At 38.6% G+C, this 23,073-nt stretch overlaps 1 protein-coding gene across 1 annotated transcript in view; it reads right to left on the bottom strand.

Moving 5' to 3' along the window:
* Positions 1-4,259: 4,259 nt before the first annotated feature.
* Positions 4,260-23,073, bottom strand: part of LOC126272865 (SUMO-conjugating enzyme UBC9-B) — a 33,283-nt gene continuing 14,469 nt past the window's right edge. Inside the window, exons 5-6 of the mRNA XM_049976087.1 lie at positions 9,169-9,313; positions 4,260-4,843 (exon numbers count right to left, since the gene is read on the bottom strand). Of these exons, the coding sequence (XP_049832044.1) occupies positions 4,777-4,843; positions 9,169-9,313 (212 nt within the window). The 3' untranslated portion in view covers positions 4,260-4,776. The remainder of the gene's footprint in view (positions 4,844-9,168; positions 9,314-23,073) is intronic.

The following is a 23,073-nucleotide window of genomic DNA, read 5'->3' as shown; positions in this document are numbered from 1 at the left end:
CTACCATTCAGCAATTAGAGATAAAGCTCCAATGATGGCAACGAAAAAAGCTGAGAGAGTTGAATGGTTGAAATGCCACAATGTGAAAATACAGGACAGTTTATATAAAAATTGACAAAAAGTCTTGATTGCAGCGATTATTTTATTTAAAATAACCAGTTTCAGCCTAATCTTGGGCAATCTTCACAATGATACCATCAGCTGAAGTTGATGATGTCCAGAACAATGTGTCAACTTCAACTGATGGTGCTATTCTGAAGATAGCCTAAGACTAGGTTGAAACTGGTCATTTTATATAGAATAACCATTGCGATCTAGACTGTTTTTCATTAATTTCATATAACTCACAAGATTCCTGTTCTCCAAAAATGTTATTGAAACTCAATTTATATATGGCAAAGTTCATGGGAAAAAAGAAAACAAACCGCACTTTCAACTGCATATTGTGGCCATAGCATCTAACGCTTCCACCATAGCATTGCCACTTCAACACCATCTAACTGATTTGGGCAGAGATTAAGCATTACATGGCAACAAACAACAAAAGCTTCACTGTGACAAATTCAAAGACAGAGGAAGCTGGGGCTCAAATGATGCCAGAGAAGTGCTGTAATTTTGTACACTACAAGAATAGGTTGTTACAGAAGCATGGAAAAGTGAAGTGAATGTAGAAAGTAATATCGAAAATATATCGTTGGGAACAATTCCAGTGACTGTCTATAAACAAGAGTTCAGTTAACAAGTGTTGAGGAAGAAAGTGATCCTGAACAAAGTGGCATTTATCCTTTGTCTTAATTCATCATTAGTTTTATGTTTCCTATTTTTGATAATTGTGTCTACTGTAATTGCACACGAGAAGATAATGCAGCAAAGAACCGCAAAGCGGTTGCTGCTACAGCCAGACCGTGCACACGCCTGGCAACCTGACGACATTGTTCCCTTCCACACTCAAGTGGGCTTCGCCGTCAATCACTTTGTTCTTCTGAGCCAGATATAGTAAGAACAGAAGTACTTAAGAGACAAGAACTAGTTAACAGGAGGGTATTAGGACATCAAATAACATAAAATTGTCAGTTCAGAAGAGAAGCGAAGAAAGAGAAAGAAAACCTGACACTATAAGCAAAATGAGCACATTCTTAAGAGTGTACTAGAGGAGGTTACAGCAAGTAATACAGTTTATCATGAACGCCGGAACCAAGGTACATTGAATCCCAGAGTTATAAAACACACAGGGGAAAAATGGGAACACACAAACCAGAGATACACAAAAGGGTTATTAAAGACACAAATTGAGCTTTCATAGGTCAAGGGCAGCAACTGACCCAGAGCAAATGGTTCTGAGCACTATGGGACTTAACATCTGAGGTCATCAGTCCCCTACAACTTAGAACTGCTTAAACCTAAGGACATCACACACATCCATGCCTGAGGCAGGATTCGAACCTGTGACCGTAGCAGTCACGTGGTTCCAGACAAGCGCCTAGAACTACACGGCCACACCAGCCAGCAACCAAGAACAGAATAATCATGCACAGAAGGGTGAAGGAGGTTGCGAAGTACGAGAAAAAAAGAACACTGGACAAGAAGAAACAAAGCTGATGCAAATTAATGTAGTCCTTAAATGGCCAAAATGAAAAAGTGGTTCAAGAACAATTATTAAATGTGTGTACCACATCTAAGGGCATTAGAATCACACAAAGGGATAAATTGTGTTTTAGGGTGTGTAAAGAGGGTGGAAGATAGAAGCAAGAGGGAAGGAAGATCGCCAAATTGCGGTCATGTACTTCCACCCTTCACAGGTGTGCAAACTGAAGGGTGAGTAGGCGAGTCCCCATGCTCTTTACCCCAAAGACATTTCTTCAATTACAAGGCATTTTGTAAAGGTACACCAATGCTTCCACAGTGCAACTGACTAATCACTGCCGACAGATGTCCAGGTTGTGTGTATTTTCCATAAAGTGATTAAAAGTAAATGAAATGAATGTGAGATGATAATGCTAATGCCAGATTAGTGTATGGACATATTCTGTGTAAACTTCTTCCATTTTTGTACTCTGCTGTAGGGGATATTGAATCTTAGTCATGTAGCATTCTTCTAAGAACAGGAACTTCCCTCACCCCACAAGCTGCTCGCTCTTCAGTTTACACACAGACAGCACAACCCCAGCATTTCTTGTCCAGTTCTCTTATGTGACAATAACCCGAAGTTATATTATTAACTGAGTTCTTACATAAAGACACTCCTATAAGTAACTGAAGTGTTGAATTTTTAAGTGTGATGTTTGATCTATGTAGTATTGTTGGGAAAGTGGCTTGGATTAATGTACCTTGCTGCCTCTATTGTTGACAGTGTATTGTAGACGTGTAGCTATGTTACAGTCACTTGGTGGGGAATGAATGACCAGAAAGTTACTGCACTTATTGTTTTTGGTAGACTGCATAAATCTCTTCAAGAAATTGCTCTGGCACTTCTAGAGTGAGCTGCATTTGATTGGAGCCACTTATCCCAAGTCCACATTATATCTTGCAAGGAGGGTGTGAATGTGTGACAAAATGGGGATAATCATGTTAGGACTAACCTGCTGTAATACTTTGACTTATTTTAAAATATTTGTAGTTCCATAACACCTAGCTGACCTACTTCTGTTTTAGAGGCAGCCACTTCAGAGGTTAGAAACTACAGCTGTTTTGATGCATTTGATATGCCTCTGTGTGAAGTGTTTCAGCCATTGATAGTACAGACAATGAAACTTACATTGTCCAATACATACTGACAGCATATGACACCTGGAGTAGGCTCTACAGTGTCGTTGACAGCTACAGCTGCAGAGCTTGTTTACATCAAAGCTAATTTAAACCCTGCAAGTTTTACCTAACAAACAGGAAATAACTCCACTATACAAACACAAACTCAGCGAAGTTATTTTGCCAGCTAACTTAAGAGACTGACAAGAAATGCTGGGGAGGTACAGACACCCTGTAAACTGAGCCTTTCCCTGAAAAACAACTACTGTACAGGTTGCCTAACAATTTCCCCTTTCACTGTGTACAAGTGTGCACAAACTACATAGAATCTGTCCGTATGGTTATTGTTAGTAACTCAGAATAGGGACTCCTGTTTGCAAACCTACGAAAGGTCAAAGTGCATGCCCACAATCTGGTTACCTTCTGCTTATCCTCTGCACAATTTATCCCTTAATGTGATTGTGAACTTTGATGTGACAATTTTTTTTAAACCACTATTTACCAATAAACAATTTTATATCCTTAAAACATTTTTCATAACTAAGATTTTTTCCATTCCATGCAAATGAGGAAACTATTAATCCTAGAGAAATCAACAGGACCTTCATAGTAAAAAATTATAGTTTAATGCCATACTGGGAAACAGTTTTGCTAGAAGCTGCTGTTTCCAAGTCAAAGAAAAAACATTAAAAGTGACCATTAACAACTGCTGTGTGGCTGCTGGTCACAGCAGAACATGCCTAATACCTAATACTTACTGTATGCCTGGCCAGGTGGTGAAACAAACATGTGGCAATGTGTTAAATGCTGTCCCACAAAGCCAGGATTTTTAGTATATTGTTCACAGCACTTGCTCCTACCACCATAAAAAATAATTGCCACTACACAAATTTTTTCCATAATTTTCATTCACTGACTGGGCTGTATAGTAAAGTTCAACATGTGCAAACACATCCACCCAATTTGTCAAGTCCCAAGTGTCAAAAAGCAATGCCGAATGCTCTGACAGTAGCGAGGTTATACATGAATGTGGCAGCCCTGAACACCAAAAGTGTAATAATAAAGCAGATAATCCATGTACAACAAAAGCATCTGAGGATGAACTGGTTCAGTATTAACTTCAACTAGTGAGTGGAGCTAAATTCGATAAAGACTCAAATTATTAACACAACAGTACGATTCCCATTACCAGCAATTTGGGCTCTGGCATCCAAGTTATCAGACCTTATCCACATTGCATCAACATATTTGTCCAGTGCTAACAATGCATTAATGAATAATCTTGTGAAGCTACATACAGAAATCAGTTTTAACTGCATGTTTGACTGCTACATTTCAGAGTTAAAGACAGTTCAACAAATTTTTTTTCATGGGTTTCTCTATCAGAACCAGCAACCTAAATACTCTTCTGGTTCAGGAATCTATGACAAAGTGCTGTAGCAACAAAATATCCTCAGGTATTTTAAAGACTTTAGTCTCTTACAGTTAGAGTGAAAATGTATTCATCACACTGCTCCATTTCCACATTTAAGAACTTTAATACTGACAACATGAAAGTCAAAATAAATACAATAAATTCAAATAATTAACAGCAATTTATCTGCACAAGTTGCGGATTAGAACTCCTTCACATTTTTGTTTCACATCCTTGCACAAAATAACCAAAACTCATTTTATTCTAGTCCGTCAAAAAATAAGACTATTACTGTATGCAGTGTTTCAGATAAGCATTCTACAACTGGTAAAATATTTGAGTAGTTCTATTAAGATCTGACATAAGTAACATCTTAAGTTTATGTTAAAAGAGATTTAATACCAATTGGCAACTACTTGTCAAGCATTTTACAGACAACACATTTATTTCATATATAGATACATAAAAAATTAAATTTTAGGTACAGCCAATGGAAGTTCTTTAAAAGTCAAAGGAATATAAGAGTGCACAAGTTCTTTAATAGTTGCATTTCAGTTTAATTGGAAATAAATCAGTCTTTCTTAATATGTAGCAAATCATTGACTGAAGTAACCAACTCACTCCTGTGAGGTCATAGCACGAGCTTGGGCACGAACTCTCTTCTCATATTCCAAACGATTTTGGCTGAGGGGGGGAAAAAAAGAAAATCAAAGTTAATTGTATTCAAGCAACTGAAAATGCAACGTACATAAGATTATTGCTTGCTTAGGCTGTTCCAAAACTTCGTATGATGAAATAATACACTGCCTGACAATCACTAAAATAATGTGTGATTATAACAATGAGATGGCTTATCAGCAGATGCTGTACCCTCTTTGCCTTTGATGCATGCACTGATTCAGTTGGGAAGGGTGTTAGATCCACTGTATCTGACAAGGAGAGGTCCCAAGCAGCCTGATCAGCTTTTTGAAACCATCTATATGGTTATGTAGGTTAATACACCAGGCATCATACGTTTGTATTACAATTACCATGCAAAAAAAATTGCACATCTCATAACGAAAAATACAGTTTACGTCACTGCAGTCAATTTAGATTATTTGACCTTTTGTTTAACTGATACACTGAATGTTATATCAAAAAATGGAAAAGCCAGGGAGGAATATCAAGAACACTGGAAAAGACAGACCGCTACTTACCACATAAAAAAAAGAAAAAGAAAAAAGAAAAAGACATCACATAGCAGACAAGATTCTATCTTTCTTCCTTGACAACCTCAACACACACTCCCACCCCCTTCACATGCCTCTCCTCAACCCAGTGTGCCACCTATTCTCTGGTAACTTCATCCATGCCTCTGTTCACATTAAAGCCACCAACAGTACACGCATTTTGACAGCTGTCATCCCTTTCACACCAGAAACTCCCATACAGCCTGGCCACCTGGGCATGGCATATTTGCAATGACAAAAACTTCCTTGCTCAGTCTGCTGAAAGTCTCACCAAGGCCTTCACAGACAGGCACTATCCCAAGACCTAGTCTGCAGACATATCGCATGCCATTCCCCCTCCACCCCAAGAACTAGCCACAAAGGAGAGTCCCCTTCAGCATGCAGTACCATCCTGGACTGGAACTACTTAACCAGATCCTTTGGCAATGCTTTGATTACCTATCATCATGCCTTTAAATGAGGGACGTCCTACCCGATATGCTTGCACCCATCCTAAAGTGGTGTTCCATCACCCACCCAACGTCCACATCCTAGTCAACCCCTATGCCACTCCCAATCCCTTACCACAAGGATTGTATCCCTGTAGAAGACCCAGGTGCACTCCTGTCACAAGTTTATCCTAGCCCCATCAAGGGCTGGGCCACCTTCAAAAGCAGCCAAGTCATTTGCCAGCTCTGCTGCAATCACTGCACAACTTTTTTACATTGGTATAACAACCAACCAGCTGTCCAGCAGGATGAAAGGCCATCACCAAACTGCAGCCAAAAGCAAAGTAGACCACCCTGTGGCACAACATGCAGCTGGGCCTAACTTTTTTCAATGGCAGCTTTACTATCTGAACCATCTGGATCCTTTCCTCCACCACCAGCTTTTTCGAACCGTGCAGATGGGAGTTATCCCAGCCTCAACATATGGTAACACACTGTTCCACATCATCCACCCAACAGTTTCCATCCCCTGTCCTATGATCTCCCATTCTGACCTCTCACCCTGTTTATTTGCAGCCCCCTGCCAAAGCATCTGCCTATCTTTCCCTGATCCTATCTTTTTCCCATCTCTCTGTCCCACAACCTCCAGACAAGCATCTGTTGGCAATCTAGTCCCTGTACATTCCACCAGAAAGCATTAATCCCTCCCCACCTGTTCACTACTACCCTCTCCTTTCCCCGACCCTCGTATATATATATATATATATATATACATACACACACACACACACACACACACACACACACACACACACATATACACACACACACACACACACACACATACACACACACACATATATGTGTTTTGTTCATGTGCCTGTCTGCCGGCGCTTTCCCGCTTGGTAAGTCTTGGAATCTTTATTTTTAATATATATATATATATATATATATATATATATATATATATATATATATATATATATTTCACACGCACACATATCCATCCGCACATCTGTGTGTGTGTGTGTGTGTGTGTGTGTGTGTGTGTGTGGGCGCGCGCGTGTACACCTGTCCTTTTCCCCCCCTAAGGGAAGTCTTTCCGCTCCCGGGATTGGAATGACTCCTTACCCTCTCCCTTAAAACCCACATCCTTTTATCTTTCCTTTTGCTTCTCTCTTTCCTGACAAAGCAGCCGCCGGTTGCGAAAGCTCGAAAATTTGTGTTTGTGTGTTATTTTATTGTGCCTGTCTACCGGTGCTTTCCCGCGTGGTGAGTCATGGAATCTTTGTTTTTAATATGTTTTTTCCACGTGGAAGTTTCTATATATTAGTGCCTGTCTGCAACTGTGTGTCTGCTTTATAGTAAGTAGCACTCTCTTCTTACACTGTTTAACATTATAATAGGTAGATGTAATTAAATTTGTATTCACAAAAAATTCCAATTGGAAAATGATAAACAGAAAAAATTAAACAAATCAAAAAGTTCGTAACATTACTGAAACATGAAAAAAGTGATAGAAACAAAAAATTACATTTTAACCAATTAATCTAATACTAATAATGATTAATTCATTTTGATAAAGATTTGAAATAAAGAAATGTACTGCATCTGACATGATTCGAATCCACAACCTCTTGCATGTGAAGCTACTCCATTACCCATTACATCACACAACTAGACTATGTAATCCGACTTGACATCATGGATCATGAAAAATTCCAAAACTTTGTCAATTACTCACAAATGAGGGCCCACCAGAGTGAATGGCTGCAGGGTGTGATACCTGGGATGTTAACCTACGTCACCATGTATTTGATTTCAAAAAGTCAATCTCAATGCTGGGGACCTTTGCTTGTGAGGCAAGCAGGCCCACAGCTGTTGCAACTGGTCCTTGATACTGGGGCTGGGGTGGAGCTTAGACCAAGATGGTCTCTCTATGTGCTATAAAGGGCAGATGTAGGAATTTGCTTGACACACAAGTTACCTCAATATCATATATACAGTTCATACACAACATATGCAGATTAACACTGTCCTGACGAAATAGGACACCACAACTTTGCAACCCAAGGACACAGGATGTCTGGTGTATCATTCAGCTGTTTGCATTATTTCTTCACTACTAGCCATAATCTGAAGCATTATTCAATGGCTCCCCACAATATGACACCAGAAGAAAAACCACTGTGCATCTCCAAACCAATGAAGAACAGGACCTCTCACCAAGTTGCCAGCACAATCACTAATGACAACATCGTGGGTAAAGGGAGAGCTAGGATTCATCACTGAACACTACTCAATGCCATTCATTAGAAGTCCCTGTTTCCAAGTCATGGGACCACTCCATCAGCAGCCATTTGTGTCATTAACAGCAGCCTACACAAGGGGGGCCAAATTTGCTGGACCTGCTGCTGCAGCAGCAAGTATCCAACCAATATTGTAGCGAGTCTTAGGTGTTATCCGACTGTAGTACAGATCGAAGTGGTTACAATATGCTTGGCAATCCTTCCTTGTGATCAGATAAGTCTGACTGGAACCATAGGTATGTGCACTCTCACATTCCCATGCAATCCAACATCAGGTTATTGTCACATCCAAATCCTTCCACAAACCAAATTCTGAAAATACTGTCATGAGTACTTGACATCTTTCAGTCGTCACTCAAAATCTGATGCTGTTTGTGGTCCTTACATACCCTACCGCACCTGATAATACCGCACACAAAAAACGCTAATGCACTTAGGGCCTGGCTGTTTTCTGTTAAAGGTAACCAACTCTTTAATCATTTACATACCTGGCAATGGTGTGTACATGAATGAAGTTACATTGGCACCCAACCATTGCTTCTGGATGCTTCACAGTTTTGTCAGGCAGTGGAATTTCACCATGTTGTTACTATACAATTTGTACAATTGTTGTAGACAATTTTAGCTACATTTTCAATACTAGTAATTCATCTAGGAATTTAAGGTATTGCTGGATAATATTCAAAATAAGCAGGTGACTTAAGGGCCAAGTCAATATAAATATGCAATACACATAAAGAAACTGTGTGTGTGTGTGTGTGTGTGTGTGTGTGTGTGTGTGTTCCAAACATGTTTTGGTAATGGTTATTCAGGGCATGGCATGGCATGGCATGGCATGGCTAAATAGGGCAGGGCTATGAGATTTTGTATGTAAGGAAATTTTTCCTTGTGTAATTTTTTATATTCTTCAAATGCAGTGAGATGAGGAAAGTTACAAATATCACCAGAGCAGCACACACAGCAGAAACATTCCAATGCTGATCCACTTTGAAGGAAGTTATCTGCAGGTTAATAAGAAACCAAGTCAGATCTATGCTTACCAGTATATTGTATATGCTTCTGCCTGAGCAGGATCCTTTATATTCGGTTCATTTAACAAGTCTTGAATTCCCAACAAAATCTGCTTGATTGTTATCGCAGGTCGCCAGTCCTTATCTTCATCAAGAAGTGAAAGGCAAACTGTTCCTGTAAAAAAAATTGGAAAATTTTCTGAGAACATCTAAGATATTTCATTTCCCCTCTACACAGTGCTAAACTGCCAACAACATTTATGGAGGTTCCTTACATGTGGGTCTTGAAGCTTCATAATGTACTATTTTTATTATTCATAAAATCAGTATTCTATCCACTTGCCTCCTTGACTGCTGTATCTACTTGTTAAATTACTCTGAATGATGACTTATTTGACCATTGGTTCCTGCTGAAAAGCAGGTGAGAAACTTTCACCACAATTGTACCTCATCAGTTCCAGCATCCTCAGGATGTCATCAAACACTGTACATTAATATGTAACATCTATCAAAGGCACAATCCAGGAAAATTGTGGTACAACATAATGTGCACTAATGGAACCGAAGACATACAATTTTATATTTCAGCACATAAAATACTGATAAATTTTATGTTTATAGTATGACTATATAGGAGGTCATGCCTAAAATCAACCTGCACCTTATCAATAACTTAAGTGTAAATTCATTCCAATCTTTAATCAAGACATTCCTGTCTGCCAAACCATTCAGACAAGACACTGCTACTCTCAAACAAACAGCTTTTAGGTGTCTGCTGTATTTGTGTTCACTACATAGTCACAGTTTATCTCAGTAAAATTAGCCAACTGCAGATATGCTGTGATGTTACAGTCACAATATGCAGTGAAGGTTCCCTAACCTCTGAACATAGGTCAAATTCTATACAGCCCAACAGCTAACTTGGTATATTGTGGGGTAAGAGTCGAGGATTTTTACATTATAAAAAACAATGTTCTCTTAACCATCATTTAGTCCGTCATATTGCAGTTAAGTATACACAATTTTTGTGTGTTAACTTGGGAACTGTTAGTTGCCCTCCCCCTAAATAAAGATAAATGGTCACGATATTCCTGACAATTCTCCCTGTTCACCATTCCAAGAACTATACAAACTACTAAGTGAGAATGAGAAAGTTTTCTGGAACACCATTACTGAATCTATAAAAATGCAGTTCCCTCCTAGCTCCAATGTAACAGACAGGAACAACTGCACCCCTACAACTACAAAAGCTTAATTCAAAATGGCTTTAATTACTAACATCTGTCAATCTCATCTCTAGGACATGAAAAAGCGTAACAATGTACAGTACCTGAAGTATTTTATAGTCAATTTTAACATGGCACACCACGTCCTAACATCACCCACAAACATCTATTAACAGAAGAGGCAGAGGGCAACACACAGCAAAGCATAAAATGTTCTAATGCAGGTGAATGGTGAAATGAAGTTTGTCAGCAATTAACACTGTCCAGTTATAAAGAATAAAGACAGCAGCAATCTGAGCTACACAATGTATTAAAAAATAATTGTCTGCTAATGTAAGGAAAAGGAAGATTACGACTTAGAGGGACCTGGATGTCATGGCTTTCAGCTTTTACTAGTATTTTGAAAGTTAAATCAAAAACAGACTGGAATTAAATTTTTACCAAATAATTAGTATATTGGGACCTCTACGCAAGAAAGAATTTAGAAACTGTTTACTACGTGGATGACTGAATATTCAACTTACGTATTGAAATTATGTGTAATTTTTATTTAAGGTACACTAATTTCACACTATTCAAAATAAGAGATCAAAACCCATTTTACTATTAACTCGCTGAAACAGTAAACCAGGAATATTTAGCAATTTGTTGTCTTATGTATTTCCAGAAATGTTAATCTCAATTTTTCTCCCCAACTTAACATGTTCAATACACTGTGGAATAATGTGGTGTATAATGTAGGCAAGCACTACATTATTATTCATGCTAAATTTTGTTTTGTAACTTCAATATTGTACGAGATGATACGTATGCGAAATAGATGACTAAGGGAAGCAAACCAAAGATTTGCACATCATTTTCTTGGAAATAACATGTCAAATAGATTTTTATTTTGAGTGACCTTTTCATCATCTTTAGTTGTCTCTTTCCTTTGTTATTCTGGCCTTCTTTGTTGTCCTTTCAGGAGCTTTTTCAGCTTCTGACACTGCCCATCCATTCTTAGCAGCCCACTTCTAATGTTGTCCCCAGTTTTTATGCCTAGTCTGCTCATGGTTTTTCATCTGCTTTTTATTCTATCATCAAAACATTGTGTTCATCACACAAATCAAACACTGAGACATCAACAAAAACAGTTTTTGGCAAGTGTTACCACACCCAGCTATTTAAGCTTTCATTTGGATTCTGTGTTTTACCATGTAAACATTTTCCCCACAAGTTTAGAATCTGAAAGTTGTCTACATACTGACTTTAGTTCTACCACAACAGTTTGTGGCATGGGGACATGCATTTTATATTTCTGTCCATTTGTTTTAAACCTATTATACCTAAACCAGAAAGTATTTCCCTTTTGGGCAGAGGCTATACCGTGTACACTCTTCAGTGGATACTCTGTGAAACAGTTGCCCAAAATGCTATTATCTCACTAAATTTTCACTGTTTCTCCCTGATGGCTAGACCATAATATTCTGTGAGATTTTTGTTTCTACTTTGGTGAATCTACCTTGTCCACCAATTGCTTTGCCAGCAGATTTCTTTCCTGTTGTGTTTTTGCAGAGTTTCTTAAGTCTTGTCCCTATTTTCTTTTTCACACATCCTACACATTTCCCTTTTTAAATTTTTTCACCATACAATTTAGCAGCTATAACACTACTGAAGCCTTTAATCACCATCACCAAGGTAGTGAATGCATCTCACCCCACATCTATTAATTGACCTAAAAATAGACACTGCCTGCATTGCTTCCTACACTACCAATAAAACCATCAAAGTGTCACATTTGGGTTCATTTACTTTATTGGCACAACCTTGGCAGTTTTTTTGGTCAAGGCATTCATAGCCAGCATCTTGCCTGTATCTACAGATGTAAATGAAAATTCAATTCAGTAATGTATGGCCTCTCTTCTGACTGAACTGTCTAATGCAGCAACAATCTCAACAGTGGCATATCTAGTTTTTTCTGCTCTCTCCATAGATGCTTCACTGACTTCTGTTACAGCATTATGCACATTTATAATATGTCTCAAACTTGACAGACGGTGGTGGTGGGAAGATCCATCATAACACATTATCTGGGCTGCTTTTCTTCACTTCCCAATCCACTTCATGGCATAAGCAAGGCAAATATTCACTATATTTCGTTCCTGTTACAGAGATATTGTAAACACTTGACATACCACTACAATTTTGATGGATAGACCTCTTATGACCTCACCAAACATAAGGGATTTTTCCACTTATTTTCACTATTTACAACACCAACATCCTGGCAAATTTTGAGGCCTAATCTCATTTCACTGTGGTGTAACAATTTCTAAATTTTTCCAATTACCAAAAACATGCTTGTGTCGATTACTATAAAATTTATGACTGCAATTAAACTTTTTTTTGACATTGTATGTTGGAAATTAGTAGAAATACGCTGTCACAACAAGTAATTTACCACATGAATACCCATGTAATTTACTTGTATCGACAAATACTGATTGAAATAAATCCTTCCTCATACCACAATTGATATGCTCTTCAACGATATTATACAAATGAGTTGCTACAGAAATAGTGGTGACAAAATTAAATAATGTGACATTGGACACAAGGTTGTGTGTTTGACAATAGCATAACAGCTAAACATTCACATGCCCATCTGCTTTAGAAAGTTATTTAAACATAAAAATGATGAGGTACTATACACAAAAGTATATAGTTTTAGAATAGGGAATATGAAATAAAATAATTTCAATATTTGGGCCATCATGATTTTCATGTCTCTGATTTCCTATCAACTGTAAAGCCACTGGACCTAGAAAATTCAAATGGTCAAGAATGGGAGAGAAACATCACCTCTTGATGGTTTACAGAACCAGATTTTTTTGTATAGTAAGATGACACCATCTGCACTGCAGTTTTATTTTAAGCAGACTATTTATAAATCACAAATATCTAGCTGAATTCCAATATAAAATTCTGGTAAACTAAATACCTGGGTGAGAAGAAAATAAAATTGTGCTTTCCAATACTAACAATTTGTTGTAACATGACATGAAAATAATGGGCATAAACTATACACTGAAATTCAAAATGCATATAAAATATGTACTATAACAGAAACAGTAACTGTCATTACATCAGTTATTTTCAACTCTCAACCAAACTGTCACCTTCCAACTCGCAAAAAACAAACAAAACTATGGAACAGCGAGTCACCACAATCATTTCCCTAATGTTTATTCTGTCGAGTTAGTGGCATGTTTTTCCAGAATTTGACGTATTTAATTCATTATTTAATTTTGTGGCCACATCACATTCCTGATGCAACAGTTGTCAAGGTAACCTAATGGAGAGAAGTCGTGTGCACCATCTCTTTGAGAACCTTGTAAACTTTGCTGTTTTTAACTGTTTCTGTGATATTCTTATACATAATTTGGGGACCAGACCACCATTTGCCCCAAGAGTAGGCAACCACCACAAAACCACATTCAGACTGGCTGGTGTATGACTCCACATATGGGTTCGATCTGAATCTGGCTCACCTGCCTGTCACAAAAGCTGGTGCACGGCACATTACACTACATAAACCACAATCTTCATTACATAAAACAACTGTCAAATATTTTCTGTAGCTTAGGCCTGCCCTAAACTGTCTTTCCATACCAACTTCATTCCACAAAAATACAGAAGGAAAATAATGTTATTGTTCCATTCCCTCTGTAAGATGATACATTATGTTTAACTCAAAGCTGAAATTTAGCACCAGGACATTCAATTCTACCAATAAAATGTTTTTCATGGCAGACCTGGATTTAAAAACTGTGTGAAAATACAGGAAAACATGAGAACCTTAGGGCTACAGCCTCTAAACCCTGCAGAACCCCATAACAAATTCCTGTCTAGTGGTTGGAAGAAATCACAGTTCACATTTTGTCTATAAAAAGGTTAGTAGAAATGACCCAAAAAACTACCATCCCACTGAATTTCACTTCTGTATATTGTAGAATCTTCAAGAATATTATGAAAAATGCAACCTGATAATATCAAACAATGACCTTACCCATGCCACGCAGTTAGGATTTCGAAATATCAGTCATACAAAACCCATCTCTCTTCGCATGATGGCAGAAATCAAGGCAAATTGGAAGAAGCAGTATTTCTTGATGAAGCCCATCTACATCTGAATCTGTACTCTGGTATCACCATGGGTGAAGTAACTTCAGGTTTGCCAGAAGGAAGTCTGTTGGAGCTCTTGCTGTATATTAATGACCTGGCAGGCAATATTAATAGTTACAGTCCTTACGAACACTGCAGTTTTCTGTAAGTCTGATCTTTGAAAAAGCTTCACACGTATGCATATATATTCATAATTTTATAAGGTGTAGTGGTGCAAAAACTGGCAACTTGCTTTAAATGTTCACAGTGCACTTCACAAACTTAGTATACCACAACAAAACAAATGAGCCACAATTGGAATCAAGTCAAATCTCACAATTACCCGCATGTAACAACTTTGGGGGATATGAAATGGAATCTCTCACTCTCAGTGTTAAGTGAACAGGTGAAATACAGTTCATTAGTATCATCATAATAGTAACTGCAATCTGTCTAAAAAGGACATTACTTACTAAACAATCTATTCCAATGTTTTGTACCCATTCCCAACAGGACTATCAGGAGATACCAAAACACACATAAATGGCAACAGTGTCACTTAACACTGGATATTTCACAAAAATCCTGACAACTGAATTTCCAAATACTTCAAATGGCTCTGAGCACTATGGGACTTGACATATATGGTCATCAGTCCCCTAGAACTTGGAACTACTAAAACCTAACTAACCTAAGGACATCACACAACACCCAGTCATCATGAGGCAGAGAAAACCCCTGACCCCACCGGGAATCGAATCCAGGAACCCGAGCACAGGAAGCGAGACCGCTACCGCACGACCACGAGCTGCGGACGCAAATACTTGAAGATAGGCCTACATGCCTACCTTACTATTTAGGAATAATTATCTACGCACACTACGCCATAGAGTAATAAAGAATATATTAACTAGGAAAAGCCTGCTTGGAAGGTAAGTGACAAATCTACCAGAGGCAAAAGGCAAGATCATAGTAACTACAGCATGCACAGAGGCATCGAACCAATCTTTCTTCTGTTCTCCACATGCAAATGGAACAGGATGAAAACCAAATGTGCCTCAATGCTAAAACTGATTTCATGTACTTCACAGTATTTCAGTGTGTGCTTCTGTAGCTGTACATCAAACAGATTAGGAAAATCACAAGAAGTAAACCAGAAGTACACTTCTCTCAGATTACAGTCCAGGGCTTTTATGACATTGTCACCGATGGGTACTACAAAGAATTTATCAAATTAATCACACACACGCACAAAACCACAACCTTCCAATCAGAATGGCTGGACAGAGCTAATATGAAGTATGTTGTTGCACTGCCTCATTCTGCTAGTCCCAATGGCACAAAGTTTTGTTGAAATAGAATTTACATTATGAATGTGATTGAGCGGAACTGTTCTTTTAAATTCTCTCTCTTGTTCATCTGGCACATAATAGGTTTTACAAAAGCTGGGCAGATAAGGAATTTAATTTCTGAACCAAGTTTGTTACAGCAAATGACAGGAATAAAATTCATTAGAAAAATTACTTCTTTGTGAACAATAACACTCTGGAAACAAACTATTGATCAAGTACTGCCATATCCTTCTTCCGAGTCATGCTAGTCCAAAATTGCAGGCCACAGAGCTTCTGTGGAGTTCAGAAATCAAGGGAGGTACACAGTTATGCTATTTGAGTATATCAAATTCAGTGTATCAAACTAGTGAAATAATCCGTATCTTAGAACTTGTTAATTCTAGCAGACAAATATTCCTAACACCATTTCATATATCTTGCAGCACACCAGGATGGTCAAAAGCTGACATGATGCTTTTCACTTTGAAGGTTTGAGAGAGAAAGGAAAAAATGCAAGCAATGAAGTACAAAACTGTTTTATAATTCACGTTATCTGGTGCAAACGGTGTATGACCAACAAAGCTTTGTACAACTGGGACTAGCTGAATGATGCAATGCAGCAATATACTTCATATTTGAAAAGGTAAGAGTTAGCTCTGTCCAGTCATCCTAATTTGAACTTCCCTATATCATTTCAGGCAAATGAAAGCATAGTTCCCTCGGCAAGTAGCAACACAAGGGGTAGCAAATTTGTTGTAAAAAAAAATCACTACATTACAAACAATACTTTTAGTACATTTATTTCGTTCACTTCAAGCAAGTGTCGATTTGTGACACCATCGTCCAGACACGAATTAATTGTGATCTAAATCCGTTTTGGCAAATTAATAGCTTCTCTCGGGTGATAAAATTTTATTGATTATGAAACATAAACACTAAGTCTATTCAGAATGGGAAATATTTAATATAAAGGTGTTTTGGTTTTTCTATGCATGAAAAGAGTGAATTTAAGTGCAGCTTTTACTCCGAGATGACTTACTAGAAGTGCAAAAGTGCGCATGTATAGTTCCTTTGCCGCTGTGGTGAATTTTACGATTCTGAATCGGACGGAGATAATCCAGTTCCAGTTAGATTTTTACACGAGATCACGTCATTGTAAAAGAGTTGTTTGTCCCATAAGGGAAATACTAAAAACTACACTAAACTAAATAAGTTAAGTGCCAGTGCAAGATCGGGTTCAGGCTGTTCAGTAAATCACAGACAATAGTTACAAATACGCTTGCATTAAATCCACAAATCTGAAATTAATTTTGAAACAAGTGCTAATTTGGACAGAAACTACGTGAAAGGTTATTTACATACTGAGGATCAGTTTTAAAGAGACACGTATGACAACGTTGGTTACATTGCCAAGCAACACTATAATGAATTCATTGAAACGGTTCGCAAAACAGAGAAGTCCATTACACACAAAATGCTACATGACATTTGGTGACACGTGATAGTATGAGAGTTTCTTTTCTTTTACACAAATACCAATAAACAGACAACGAGAGTACTAACTGTTGCATAATTTCATTGTACCACTACGGAAGTTGATAAATTTACTGTGTCTCTTCACCGAGAGATCTCAGGAATCTGGGACAAACAAGAAGAAAGAAGAGGCATTGGCAAACAATTCCCACATGATAAATATTTTTTATCAGAAATGGCATACAGCCTTTAGAGCATTAAATGCAGCTAAGCTGATCACAACCTACATATGCTTGGAATATTTAATAAGAATGAGGTGAGTTAAATTCTCAATGCAGATTCTAAATTTATTTAGCGAGAAACTTAAAATGTACATCATTAAACATGAATGAGCAGCACTACATCAGTTTGTTCATATCTGCAATCCTGTTAGTCACAAAATTTATTTTTCTGTTGAGGCACACTACAGTGTCTCACAGTTGAATACTAACGTCTTTAGCCAAGCCTCAACCACTGCAGAGTTGAAGTTTTACAATGTAAGTGAGGTGTATAGCATGGTCTGAATTTTCATTATTTATATCATCTGAAGTCAGCAAGATAGAGCTTCCAGAGTTAATATGGATCAAGTGTACACCATGTTACTGGCTACTTGGAAACAATTGTTTTCAGGGACACCTCTGAAAACAGCACACAGTAGCTTTAGAATAGTGTGGCCTAACCATTCATCTGGTGTTACACTATAATTAAAAACCTACAAGGGAAGATCAGACAGTAATCCACAATAATTGTTACCAAAACATTTAACAGGTAACAAAACAAAGAAATCACAAATTAACTTACATCTTTTTTACCTACTTTACTACAGTCACCAACATTCAACATTTCTCCCATTGTGTGTCATGACTCATCACCAGTGACAAATCCTTTCAGAGTCATGCCCTCCTGTGGCATAACATGTTAAGTGATCCAAGCTGGTCACTGTGGTCATTGTGGTCGTCTGTCAGGTTATTACGCAGCCAGCGAGCACCAGCTTTACAAAATTTCAATGTTCATTAACAATTTTGTGCTCAGTACCATATGAAATGTTGAATTGCTGTGACAAAAATTCACAGTTGCATATGGTGTTTGTTCATAATTGCTGCCTCAGTGTAGATGTCTTCAGACTGTTTCCAACATCCGATTTCCCAAATAGCAGGCTGTTACCCATGCTCCTGCTTAGAAACACACTACACAAATGTTTAGAAAACTGTAGTGCCTAAATGACATTTACTCTCAACACAGGTAGGAGAGAGAGATCACATCCTGGGAGGGGGCAACTGTGCCAAGACACCATCTGGTCACAGTCACTAAGACTGGCGAAACATATACAAAAATGCCAACCCTGTAGAGAAGCAGGAGATGGCAAGCAGGAAGAAATTTTCGTGAAGCCAATAAAGGTGAATGTCAAATATTGGTTATGGTAAGTGACTTGAAGCATAGCCTAATGTTCAATTGTGTCACAGAGAACAGTTCAAAACTGCACAATATTAATAAAAGCTGTAACTGAAATTTTCCACCAAGTATTTTAACTTGTCATGTACATATATACTTTACATAAATTACAAAAATGAAAAGTTAACTTTTACAAAGTATTTGTGATTTTTAAAATATGTGCGAGCAATAAATACCATACTGCACTTTCTAGTAGCTTTTGATTTCAGATTTGTTTTAAGCTTAGAAAGTTAAATTATTCAGTTTTCATAACATTTTGGAGAATAAATATGAACATGCCTCCATGTCTATAGTCAGCCAGGTTGATTCTGACACCAGAGCCTATTTCACTCTTTTCTTTCCATTTCTGAACAAACTTACATATCTCCTTGAAAATCATAATGCAATGGAATTTGAATTCATATCGTTTAAAATTTCAAAAGATTAAGTTCAATTTTTTTAAATCAAGCCCTAGATATCTGTTTATGAATTCAATTGGGGAAAGCTTCCTTGGCCAAGAAGAAACACTTAATCCTATCATCAGCTTCTTGTACAAACAATTTTAACAATTAAAAATTCACGTTTCTTTAAAAGAGGATAGCATTGAACTCATTATTGCAGAAGTTTTAGATTGAGACTTGGGTTTTGTTTCAACTGTAAAGAGTGGGCAGTATTCTAACTTTATTAGACTGTGCAGTTAAAAAATAAAGGATTCTGTTTGAATAAAGTAAAGCCACAAGTAAATACTGAACTGCAATGCAACTTACAAAAGGTCTCCAAGCATGAGATTGTACCTAGATGTGTAGAAGGAAACCATTAGAAGAAGTCATCTTGTTCATTAAAATAATCAGCATACAAAGGGAGCCACCAAGAGACTAGTAAAAAACCACGTAAAAAATGGACTGATTAGTGTAAGAAATACAAATGTACGAAGATCAGAAAAAGAATTTATATCAGCAAATTCTTTTGCCACTACTGCTCCAGGTAGTCACTTAGAATGCAAATTTAAGAACTACAAACTTCATTCTCCTCATCTTTAAAGTAGAGGATAAAAGATGCACTGTTGCCTGGTCACTGATCCAGTGGTACCCTTGTATTGCATCCTGAACCAAAAATGTAAAATTTTCTGCAAGATCAGCTAGCACTATGTATTCAGTTTCATGAAGTTGTGCTTTTTGTCATTCAAAAACTTCCAGAATGAGATTTTCACTCTGCAGCGGAGTGTGCGCTGATATGAAACTTCCTGGCAGATTAAAACTGTGTGCCCGACCGAGACTCGAACTCGGGACCTTTGCCTTTCGCGGGCAAGTGCTCTACCAACTGAGCTACCGAAGCTGCTTCGGTAGCTCAGTTGGTAGAGCACTATCCCGCGAAAGGCAAAGGTCCCGAGTTCGAGTCTCGGTCGGGCACACAGTTTTAATCTGCCAGGAAGTTTCATTCAAAAACTTGTTTTGGATTTTAGAAACACAGTGGTGACTTGAGTTTTTGTAAGTTATCATTAACAATTTCAAGTACTCTTCCTGAGATTTAACCACTTATTTCCTCCCTGTCAGTTGTGACACACTGAAGGTAATACTGTGACATTTCCTCCTCATATTCATGAAACAATTCAACAACAGTTTTCTTAGCAGGGCATTTATTACCCAAACTAATCATGCAGTCATAACTTAGTGTCACAGACATTAAATCTAGTAACTCTGTAGTTAAGATCAGAGTTTTGCACCCACAATCATCGGTTTGATCCCTGAGGATCCAGCAAAAATACATCACATAAGGCAGAGGTCACAAAATTTTGACCTTCCATTTTTGCATTCAGAATTTTTGAAAGCTACATAAATTTCATTTAGATTTGAAGCACTAGTTGTTTCTGCTTTGTTACTTTAACTCCATTTATAACAACTCTTGCTATCTTTGCAACCTGGGCACATTCTACTGTTTTCATAAACTTCAGAAAACTGCTGTATCTCTTCAATTGTTTCTTCACTACTCCTTTCTTCTTTCCTAAAATTGGAAGAATGCCTTGCTCTTTCACTAATTTTCGGGTTAGTTTAACCAAATGATGAGAAACATTGAATTCATGGTTGGTTGTTTTGCAGAAGGAGACCAGACAGCATTATCATCGGTCGCATCAGATTAGGGAAGGATGGGGAAGGAAGTCAGCCGTGACCTTTGAAAGGAACCATCCCGGTTGAATTCATGAACTATTTTCTCTCCTGACCATGAGTCAGGGCGCAAACTTAAAATGTTAACTTTTTCCTCTTTAGATGCCACTTAACATTTAATTTTTAATTTCTCTATGAAGCTCAAATTTTCAGTGTCAGATGATGCTGGTGGTAGCTTTTCTTCTTTACAAACAATGTTGGTACCTGTATTATTAAAGCACAATTCCAAGTCTTTTCTAATATTGTCTGGAATTTGTTGTACCTTATTTTCAATAGCTGCTTATCTTTTCCGGCTACTTAATTTTATTATTTTCGAAGCAGGAGATACATCTAACTTGAAACAAGCAAAATCCAATATGCTAACAGCTTTCTCATTAGGAATATAGATGTCATTAACAAGGTTACACGATTCTGGTTCTGGGTTCACAACAAATGGTTGGTTGGTTGGTTGGTTGGGGTTGAAGGGACCAAACAGCAAGGTCATCAGTCCCTTGTTACAAAGGCGGTCAGTTCCGACAGAGGGACAGCTCAGAAGAGTCAAAAACGATAAAAGGTAAAAGGCTAAAAAAGTGCAGTTGTGTCGTCAATGATAAAAACACAAGGAGGGAAGTCAGTAAATGGGCAACCTCAAGAGAGGAAATATCCCACCTGTGATGCAGTACAAGCAAGACCACATGCTATTTAAAAGCATTCAACCGCCAGAGTGTAAAAGGGCGGATTGTAGAAGGGATTAAACAAACCTAAAAGGCGATAAAAACAGTAAAAGGGAAAAAAGAAGGAACATGGCCAGGGAGGGGAGTCAGGAATCTCCAAGCACAGCCTACAGTGGGAGACATCCCAACCCTCACCGCCCTGTCCCTACTCCAGAGGGAGATGAAAATCCTTAAAACTGAGAATAAAAACCACTTTCACGGAGGAAACTGAGAACCAGTTCAACCACCCGGGAATCGTCTGCTAATATTAAGGGTAAAGTGCAGGGAAGTCTGTACTTAGTACGCAAAGCTAAAAGAAGGGGGCATTCCACCAAAATGTGGGCCACTGACTGGAAAGCTCCACAACCACAAAGTGGGGGTGGCTCACCACACAAAAGAAAACCATGGGTCAGCCTGGTATGGCCGATGCGAAGACGACAGAGGGTGATTGAGTCCTTTCGCGAGAGGCGTAAGGAAGAACGCCATGGGACAGGTGTCACCTTAATCGCACGAAGTTTATTAGACAAGGAGGTAGCCTCCCAGGATGTGGCCCATGATTGCGCAAAGTGGGATTTGAGATGAAGCCGTAAATCCGCCACAGGAGGGGTGACAGGGAATGGGGGATAAGTGACTGCTCCCCCAGCCAAACGATCAGCAAGCTCATTTCCTTGGATGCCCACATGGCCAGGGACCCAAAGGAAGCTAACAGAACAAGCAGCATGGTGGAGATCAGCGAGATGGTCATGGATGGAGGAGACCAAGGGATGACGGGAGAAACACTGGTCAAGTGCCTGAAGGCCACTCATTGAGTCTGTACATAACAAAACGCGATTGAGCTTGGACTGTTTAATAAAGGCCAGGGCCCGGGAGACCGCCATCAATTCCGCAGTGAACACCCCACATGCATTTGGCAGGAGATGATTTTCCATGCCTACAGAGGAGGTGAAGGCATAGCCCACACGATCAGCAGATTTAGAGCCATCAGTGTAAAAAACAACAGCATCCCGAAACTCAGATAAAATGCGGCGGAAAAAACAACGGAACACCATCGGGGGAACGGAATCTTTCGGACCTCGGCAGAGATCCATCCGAACTCGGGGCCGAGGAACTAACCAAGGAGGTGTGTTGGGGAGGGAACGTGGGATACAGGAAAAGGAAGGAAGCTGAAAATCACGGCGAAGAGACGCTAGGCGGAGCCCAACCGGTAAACCCGCCCGAGGGCGGGAGTCAGGTGGGCGACTTCCTTGGGCAGGGAACAGGATAGAATAGGAAGGATGAGTGGGAGAGGAACGGACAGTGATTGCATACGAAACCAGAAGCTGGGAGCGCCGAACGGAAAGGGGGGGATCCCAGCCTCAACCAGGAGACTATCAACAGGGCCAGTCGGGAAGGCACCGATGGCCAAACGGATACCACGATGGTGGACTGGATCCAAGAG

Source organism: Schistocerca gregaria, chromosome 1 (genome assembly GCF_023897955.1).
Source record: "Schistocerca gregaria isolate iqSchGreg1 chromosome 1, iqSchGreg1.2, whole genome shotgun sequence".
Taxonomy (NCBI): domain Eukaryota; kingdom Metazoa; phylum Arthropoda; class Insecta; order Orthoptera; family Acrididae; genus Schistocerca; species Schistocerca gregaria.
Note: the sequence above shows the minus strand (reverse complement) of the source record. Positions and strands in the feature narration are given on the sequence as shown.